The 10,000-nt window shown below is 38.6% G+C and overlaps 1 protein-coding gene across 1 annotated transcript in view; it reads right to left on the bottom strand.

The window, feature by feature from the left end:
* Positions 1-10,000, bottom strand: part of LOC119576014 — a 25,598-nt gene that overhangs the window by 8,063 nt on the left and 7,535 nt on the right. Inside the window, 9 exon segments of the mRNA XM_037923542.1 lie at positions 133-418; positions 1,170-1,203; positions 1,559-1,826; positions 1,909-2,067; positions 4,892-4,905; positions 5,294-5,578; positions 5,930-5,963; positions 7,400-7,510; positions 7,750-8,016. Of these exon segments, the coding sequence (XP_037779470.1) occupies positions 133-418; positions 1,170-1,203; positions 1,559-1,826; positions 1,909-2,067; positions 4,892-4,905; positions 5,294-5,578; positions 5,930-5,963; positions 7,400-7,510; positions 7,750-8,016 (1,458 nt within the window).

The raw sequence follows: 10,000 nt of genomic DNA, 5'->3' as shown, positions 1-10,000 counted from the left end.
ACTTTTCTCCCCCTCCCCCTCCCCCCTTCCCCCGACCGAAAGGAAAGAGCGAAGGAGGAAAAGAAGAGAAGGATGAGCAAAAAAATATATTGACTAATGCATGGCCGCCCCCCCCCCCCCTCGTCCCCCGACCGAGAGAGGACCTGCATGATCGTCGACGCCTTCTTGATGAGCGAAGGGTTCATCTGCGCCGCGTGCTGGAAGGTCATCGACGAGGCGTCCATGATCACCTCGACGCCCGTGATGGCCACCGTCTCGTCCTCCTCCAGCAGGAGATCCACCATGAAGAGGATGGCCTTCGCGGCGTCGTTCATGTCCGTCTTGTTGGGGTCCCTGAGGGCGGGGCGACTCAGCACCACGCGCGCGCCCCTCGTCGACAGGCCCCGCAGCGGAAGGAACAACCTGGCAGGAGAGGGTCCTTCAGGAAAGGCGAGTGTGTGTGTCTGTGTTTCCGTGTTTCTGTGTGTCTGTGTTTGTTTTTCTGTCTGCGTCTGCGTCTGTATTGTCTATGTCTGTGTCTATACGTGTCTCTGCGTCCGTATGTGTCTGCGGGCGCGCACGTGCGGACTCCCCGAGAACAGGCGTCTCAGCTGCATCGCCCTGTTTACGTTGTGGACTACTGCGACTCACTACATCCCTTACTACAAACTATACAAACACACGCATTACAACAATTCCATGGAAGAAGAAGAAAAAGAGAAGAGGAGAGGGAAGAGAGGGACAGAAAGAAGTCGGAGACGAGGAGGAGGAAGGGAAGAAACAGTCACAAGAAGAAACGTATGAGAAACACAGAGTACTTTCAGAAACGCGATGAAAATACGCAAATATCCCACGACGATGAACAGTCTACCAATCTACGCAGGTCTATCCTTCGTCCAACCAGACCCTATGCACTGTAACATGCAACAACTTTGCAACAGACAAGTCCAAGAATCGAAGACCTATTAACTAGCCGTCTGACAAAAATGCAGCTTTGCCTTGAACAGCTTCGAATGACATAGCGCTTCAATACGGTTCATGGCAGCCTCGAATTTCTTTCCAGAATAAAGATTCCTCTTCCTTGTGGGCCTTCAATGAGCAGCACTTCTACACTCCAGTGTATTTTATGGCGTTCCTCGAGTTCGTGTAAGTAATTCAGATTCTTTTAAAGTGTTTTCAGCGAGCAATACTGTCTAGGTCAGCATGAGGGGTCTCAGAGTCACCCTAGCAATCCAGATGTCTACTTCCATCAAACTCAGTTATCAGTTACTCTGTTTTCACAATCTCTACTACCTTTTTAACAAACATTTTTGTTTCTGTTCGTTTTCCTTTGTGTGTGAGTGTGTCTCTCTCGCTGTTAATTACCGTGTTTTTCGATCCTGCGTCTCTACCTATTTATTTATCTATTTATTTATTCAGCTGCTTATTTATTTCTAAATTTCCTTTTCCCCGACAAATGTTTCTTTGACGGTCCTGGAAGTCTGGGACGCCGTGGAAACAATGACCCTCTTTGCCCACCATCACTTCATCTTCTCTCGTCTACTGTTTATTCCCTCTCCTCCCCTTATCCCTCTTCCACTTCCATTACCTGCCACAACACCATGGACTTCTTGGCCATGGCAGGCGTGTAGGCGATGGCGTGGGCGAGCGTGAGGCCCGTACAGTCCCCGGCGATAACAACCCCCGTTACGCTCGCCTGCTCGTCCTCCTCCAACAGCACGTCAAAGATCATGGACCCCAGTTTCATAACCTCGTCCATGGATACTTTATTGGGGTCGTAGATACCCCAGCGGCCGAACACGACTTTCCTGCCCAAGCGATCGTAGCCGGGGAGAGGGAGCATCACGCTGTTGCACAAAATAAAGGTCTTTTTTAAGTGGATGTGTGTTGCAGATCACGTGTTGTTGGTTTGCACACGCTTGCACATGCCTGCACCCATCATGGAGACTGCGCTCGCTGCGGACAGAGACACCAAAACCAGATACGAAGGACAAAGCAATAACGAACCCTGGAGACAACGACAGAAACTTTACTTCAACAGCAACCTCTGCCTCAATCCATACTGTACTTTGCCACACTATGCCACACCTGTCAATCAGTAAGGAAGAGGAACTACCTCAGACCATAGTGTCACAGCACGCCACACCTGTAATACTACACCACAGTTTTCAGCAGGACCTCTCCATCACATCTGCCCAAAACAAAAGGAATATTATACCCCCGACCAACACAAGATAAGGTCAGTGATGCTTACAACCCCCAATAAAGTTCGCTCAAACATATAAGCTACTAAATCAAATTTTGTCTCTTTCCTACTGCCAAAAGTTTGCACAAAGTTTTAGCAACAGTTTAGCTGCGAGGCAAACTTCTGTCCTCAAAAGTCCAGTATCCAAGAAACTTTTGATTGTGTCTCGCGGAAAGAGGAAAAAAAAGTAATAATAATAATAATAATAATAATAATAATAATAATAATAACAACAATAATAATAATAATAATAATTATAATAATAATATAATGGTGATGATAATGATAATGGTGATGATGATAATGATGATGATGATAATGATAATTGATGAATGATGATGATGATGATAACGATGACGAGATGATAATGATGATGATGACGATGATGATGATGATGATGATGACGATGATGATGACGATGACGATGAAGATGACGATGACGATGAGATGATGACGATAGATGCGATAGATATGATAATGATAATGATAATGATAATATAATGATAATGATAATGATAATGATAATGATATTGATAATGATAATGATAATGGTGATAACAAAAATTTTAAATAAAAAAATAGAAAATGAAATACGCAGGGTAACTTTTTATAACCCGTAAATTTTATGATTACTTTATATTCCTACGTTATATATATATATATATATATATATATATATATATATATATATATATATATATATATATATATATATATATATATATATATAGTATATATATTATATATATATATATATATATATATATATATATATATACGTCTAAAGAAATTTATTATCCAAATAGACATAAAAGTTATTATTTTTTCAACTGAAAACAATTGACAAATACAAAACACATGAAACAGAAAGAGCTAAATCTCACCTCAGTCTTTTCAGCCTTAATCAGAGAATTATCATGTATTTCCTTTATCATTCGCTGGATAAGGACGAGGATCACTTCTTCTCTCAAGGACTACTATTAATTGACGAGATAAATGCCTCTAAGTAACAAAAGGTCAAGAACACCGGTTATATTGGCTCCTTCTATCCCAAGTGCAGAGTGAATGGAGAGATTGAATCACCATCAGAGAAATAATAGCTTTGGGTATCATATTTATCACTGTCATATATATATATATATATATATATATATATATATATATATATATATATATATATATATATATATATATATTTATATTATATATATATATATATATTTCTTTTTTTTTAATATGGAATAGATATGTGTATATGCAACTGTATAATGGTGATTAGGTGAAAAGGTCTTTTAGATAAATAAGCCTATTGAAATAAGGACAACTAGGCTTATTGAAATAAGTTGTATAGGCCTACTGAAATAAGATAAATAAACCTATTGGAATAAGCAAATACAGACGAACATGCTTAGAATTTCACCGCATTAATGAAATGGAATAGAGTTTCATTCCGCAAAAAAAAATATTATAATAATAAAAAAAAAAAAAAAAAATAATAAAATATATATATATATATATATATATATATATATATATATATATATATACTATATATATATATAAACTTAAATAAATAATTATTTAATAATTATAAAAAAAAAAAATAATATATATATATATATATATATATATATATATATATATATATAATATATTATATAATAGACGCAACAGAGAGAAGAGAATCGGCAGATAATGTTCTTCTGAAAGCTAAGTAAATTCTGTTTTGGCAGATTTCCATCTTACATGAAGTGGCATGAAACCTTATTGTCAAACAAGTCATCTTATCAGTATTGTCATCTTGAGGCTACACAAGGTCATGTACACAAAGCTTCCTCGAAGAAAATGGGTTACGAGTCTTTCGAGATATGAATCGTGTGTCGAAAAGAGTTTCAAATCCTCAAATATGAAAATCCAAGACCCTTATAATCCCACTACATCTGTCTTTTTGATCCTCCATGACCTAGGTATATGCCAAAAAACTTGCCCATAAATCAGGGGTGACCTTGAAGATCAAATTGTGATTATGAAGTCTTAAAGTGTCTTTTGTACTTGGCAGTTCTTAAGTTCTGGTTGAATGAAGCCTCGAAACGGTTCGAAAAGGACTTGCCCATCCGAGTATAGAGCAAATATTCGCGATCTTTCTTCTGTGAAAATGTATTGAAACGTTTTGTTTAGAAGATTTCTCATTGTGTTTCAGTGAGAAATGAGAAATTCATATTGCTGACATATGTATTTTGGTTTACACACACACATGTGTGTATGTACGAACGTACGTACGTTATATGATGTATGTATGTATGTATGTATTATGATGTATATGTATGTATGTATGCATGTACATATTCATGTGTACGTATGTAGGCATGCATGTAAGTATCCATGTACATATTCATGTGTATGTATGTGTAATTATGATGAGAGAAGATAGAAATGACAAATAATCTTATCTCTATTGTGACCGCTATCGCATCATTATTATTATCCTCTCAAAACAACCCTTCCTCCTCTCGAGGGTTAATTTTCTGTCACTAATTCCTTGCGTTTTGTTTCTGCTCTCGCATATACTCTAAACTTGGAAATTCATAATCAACCCGTTCATCGAGAGATGCTTAACATACGAAAAAAGTGACAAAGTGAAAAAGTGTTCAGTGACATTTTTCCTACCTGTCCCAGAACACCTGTAACGAAAATTGTCTCCACATCTGTCCCAAAATACTTGTCCAGACTTCTCTCTCGGAACACCTGTTTTAGAAATTGTCTCCACGCCTGTCCCAAAGCCATTTGTTAAAATAAAAATAGATAAATGAATAAATAAATAAACCATACCTGTGCAAACACATCTTTCCCAAATGCCTATCCCAAAGCCCTCTTCCCTAACACCTGTTTTTAAAACACCTGTATCAAAAATTCTCTCCAAACCTTCCCCAAAGCACCTATAAAAACACTTTTAACAACACGCCTGTCCCCAAACCCCCCTCGCCACGCCCACGCCTGTCCCCAAACCCCCCTCGCCACGCCCACGCCTGTCCCCAAACCCCCCTCGCCACGCCCACGCCACAGCCGCACCTGCCAGATGGTCATGGCCTTCTTGACGAGCGCTGGCGTCATCTGCATGGCATGTGCCGCCGTCACGCCCTCCATGTCGAGCACCTGAACAATCCCGGTGATGGAACACGGTTCATCTTCCTCCACCATCACGTCGTTGATCTGGTTCGTCGCCTTGAACACCTCGTCCATCGTGGTCGTCCTGGGGTCGTGCAGAGCCGTGCGGATGATCACCACTTTGCGTCCCAGGTGGTCGTGGCCGGGGACTGGGAGGAACATGCTGCGCGGGGTAGGGTGTGAATCGCCCTTGAGAATAGCGCTTCAGAAGAGTCCTTGGGAATATACCCTTGGGAAAGACCTTAAGAAGACTATCTGTTCGGATTTTCCCTTTCCCTTTTGGACTATCCCTTAAAGCTATCCCTCCTTCAGACTAGCTCTAAGGACTACCCGTTCAGGCTATCTCTTATGACTGTTTTTAAGCTATCCACTATCACACTAGCCTGTCTCTGCTAACAGTCCCTTCGAACTACTTTTAATACTTATGACTATCCTTTATGACTATCCCATCCCCTAAAGGTCATCTCTTAAAACTATAAATCAAGACTGTTGCTGAAGACGATCCCTTAATATTCTCTCTTTAGACTATGCCCTTAAGACCTTAGGCTTCATATAAATGACCTTAGAACTACTCCTGTAAGATTGTCCCTTAAGATATTACCATCAAAATTAGCTACTTTCCTGCAGTACGATCCCAAAGGCCTATCCCTTGAAACTACTTCTAAACTCCCTTAAAACTAGCATCTAATAATGTCCCTCGATATAGTATTCCAAGACTATCAGAATTTCTTTCAAGACTATCCTTCTCTTGTGGCTAACTCCCAAGGTCTATGCCCTCAGTTTTTCTCCTTAAAAATGTACTGAAAACAACCTCTTGAAACTTTTCCTTAAAACTACCTTTAAGAATGTTCCTTAAAACTACCCCTTAAAAAAGGGAAAGTTTTAATACTGAAGACTGCCCCTTAAAACTAACCCTTTAAACTGTTCTATTAAAAATACTCCTTAAGACTAACCTTAAAACTAGTTCTTAAAAATGACCTTCAAGACAACCCTTATTCCTCCTATAAGATTCTTCTGCCTATAGTAATTATTGGTTCAGCTTTTATCTATATCAAGAATAGGACGGATTCCCTATGAAAGTACTTATACACTTTATTTTTATTCATTATCATTCAATATTCAACTAATTCATTTTATTCAGTATTTTTCTTATCTAATTTCACATCTTATTCATTTTTCTTCTTCTACTTCTTCATTTCATTTAATGGTTTGGTTTTGCTGAAGATTTTTTGAAGCCACTGAGCAGACCAGACCCAAGGCGAGGCTTCAGCACCGATACAGTGACGTCACAAACAACGCAATAACTCCGCGACAACAAAACAAGTGAACAAAGAAAAGACATCACACAAAATTGGCAATATATAAAGCAAAAGCTATCTGTAATCTGCATTTCCTTTCTGAATTTCCTTTCAGAAAAACTAGAGAGGAAATCAGAATTGGGTTTATTCAATGTTGTGAATGTATGTAAGTATGTATGTACATGATCATGTGTATGTATGTATGCATGTATGTAAGTATGCATGTACATATTCATGTGTATGTATGTATGCGTGTATGTAAGTATGCATGTACATATCAGTGTATGTATGTTGACTGTAAGTCGCATGACATATTCATGTTATGTATGTATGCATGGATGTAATTTGCATGTACATATTCAGTGTATGTATTTATGCCATGATGTAAGTATGCTGTACATATTCATTTGTGATTATGTTGGCATGTATGTAAGATTGTACACTTCATGTGTATGTATGTGTAATTAGATGAGAGAAGATGGAAATGACAAATAATCTTTCTCTTGTGACCGCTATCGCTCATAATCTATCCTTTCAAACAGGATTGGCAACCCTTCCTCCTCGCGGTTAATTCTCTGTATCACTAATTCCTGCGTTTTGTCTCTGCTCTCCAATACCTAAACTGAAATCATAATCAAACCGTTCCTCGAGAGATGCTTAACAAAACCATACCAAAATAAAAAATCCCAAACACCTGTATCGAATTGCTCACCTGTCCCCAAACCTGTCAGTACTTTCAAACCTGTCCCCGCACACCTGTAACGAAATTATCCCCACCTGTCCCAAAAGGCTCCAGAACCCTGTTTTAGAATTGTCTCCACGCCTGTCCCAAAGCCTTTGTTAAATTAAATAAATGAATAACAAAAACCATCATTGCAAACACATCTTTCCCAATGCCTATCCCAAAGCCCTCTTCCCAAACACCTGTCATTAAACCCCTGCAAAATCTCTCCAATCCTTCCCCAAAGCACCTATAGAAACACTTTAACAACACGCCTGTCCCCAAACCCCCTCGCCACGCCCACGCCTGTCCCCAAACCCCCCTCGCCACGCCCACATCACAGCCGCACCTGCCAGATGGTCATGGCCTTCTTGACGAGCGCGGGTGTCATCTGCATGCCATGTGCCGCCGTCACGCCCTCCATGTCGAGCAGCTGAACAATTCCGGTGATGGAACTCTGTTCATCATCCTCCACCATCACGTCGCTGATCAGATGCGTCGCCTTGAACACCTCGTCCATCGTGGTCGTCCTGGGGTCGTGCAGAGCCGTGCGGATGATCACCACTTTGCGTCCCAGGTGGTCGTGGCCGGGGACTGGGAGGAACATGCTGCGCGGGGTAGGGTGTGCATCGCCCTTGAGAATAGCGCTTCAGAAGAGTCCTTGGGAATATACCCTTGGGAAAGACCTTAAGGAGCGTTACTAAGAGTATTTGTTCTATCTATCCATGCACTTTCCCTTTTGGACTATCCCTTAAAACACTACCCCTCCTTAAGACTAGCTGTTAGGACTACCCTTTCGGGATATCCCTTAGGACTGTCTTTCAAGCTATCCATAATGATTATCACACTAGCCTGTCTCTGCAAACAGTCACTTCGAACTACTTTTAATACTTATGACTATCCTTTATGACTATCCCACCCCCTAAAGGTCATCTCTTAAAACTATAAATCAAGACTGTTGCTGAAGACGATCCCTTAATATTCTCTCTTTAGACTATGCCCTTAAGACCTTAGGCTTCATATAAATGACCTTAGAACTACTCCTGTAAGATTGTCCCTTAAGAGATTACCATCAAAATTAGCTACTTTCCTGCAGTACGATTCCAAACGCCTATGCCTTGTAACTACTTCTAAACTCCCTTAAAACTAGCATCTAATAACGTCCCTCGATATAGTATTCCAAGACTATCAGAAGTTCTTTTAATACTATTCCTAAAAGTTATACCATGAGAGTCTCTCATAAATCCTTCTGTTGTTCTCGTTAAAACTGTATTTAAAACAATCTCTTAAAACTTTTCCTAAAACTACCCCTTAAGACTGACCTTTAAAGCTGTTCCTTAAAACTACCCTTAAGAATGTTCCTTAATACTGAAGACTGCCCCTTAAAACTACCCCTTTAAACTGTTCCTTTAAAACTATCCCTTAAGACTAACCTTAAAACCAGTCCTTAAAACTGACCTTCGAGACTACCCTCCATTCCTTCAGACTATCCCACAAGATTCTTGTGCCTATAATAATTATTAGTCCCAATGAAAGTGCTTATACACTTTATTTTTCTTCTTATAATTTAATATTCAACTAATTCATTTTATTCAGTATCTATTTCTTATCGATTTTCACATCTTATTATTTTTCTTCTCCTACTTCTTCCTGATATTTCATTTAATGGTTTGGTTTTGCTGAAGATTTTTTGAACACTGAGGAGACCAAACCCAAGGCGAGGCTTCAGCACCGATACAGTGACGTCACAAACAATGCAATCATTCGGAGACAAACAAACAACAAAACAAGTGAACAAAGACAGAGAAGACATCACAAAAAATTAGCAAAATATAAAGCAAAGGATATCTGTAAGCTGTAATTTTCTTTCTAAGAAAAAATAGAGAGGAAATCAGAATTGGGTTTATTCAAAGTTGTGGACGATTTTTTTTTTTTTATTATTATTATTTTTTTTCATGATCTATTAATTGAAGATTTAAACCTTTTTTTCTGCATTATCAGTAATACATTTTCTGTTACTGTGCAACTGATTATATTCATAAGAGAAGTTTGTTATCTCAGTATATCTAATTATTTATACATATTCATAGTTTTATGGATTTCATATCGACTCCATTGAAAGAACTGATCGTCGCTTCATCATAGTTAATTATGAATACGTTTCTTCTAGTAACGCAATGAAATACAATTACTGTTCCATTACATCATTATCATTTTAGGATTATCCCTGCAGAAAACACCAGTATATATAATGCTATTTATAAGGGTGAATCATAATTACTACTAATAGTAATGGTGTCTAATTTCTCATAATATATCATCAGTGAAAATGATTATAGAGATATTAGCAAAGAATGATAACAGTGGATATTACATATAAGTCCACATTTGTTTTCATCATATCCCTTTACCATATACCTTCTGTATCAGGCAAAGGGAATCATTGTTTATAGTATATATAGGACTTTTTTTTTGTGTGGTTTATTTATAACGAGGATTGAAGCACGAGCAGTGAGAGAAGCAGAAGCCAAAAGCAGACTAGATTAAAATTAAAAGCATCTTGACGAATTTCCCAAGGAGAGATTCTGCCAT

The sequence above is a fragment of the Penaeus monodon genome, chromosome 8 (assembly GCF_015228065.2).
Source record: "Penaeus monodon isolate SGIC_2016 chromosome 8, NSTDA_Pmon_1, whole genome shotgun sequence".
In the NCBI taxonomy this organism is placed as follows: domain Eukaryota; kingdom Metazoa; phylum Arthropoda; class Malacostraca; order Decapoda; family Penaeidae; genus Penaeus; species Penaeus monodon.
The sequence above is the reverse complement of the archived record's forward strand: the minus strand, read 5'-3'. Positions and strand labels throughout refer to the sequence as shown.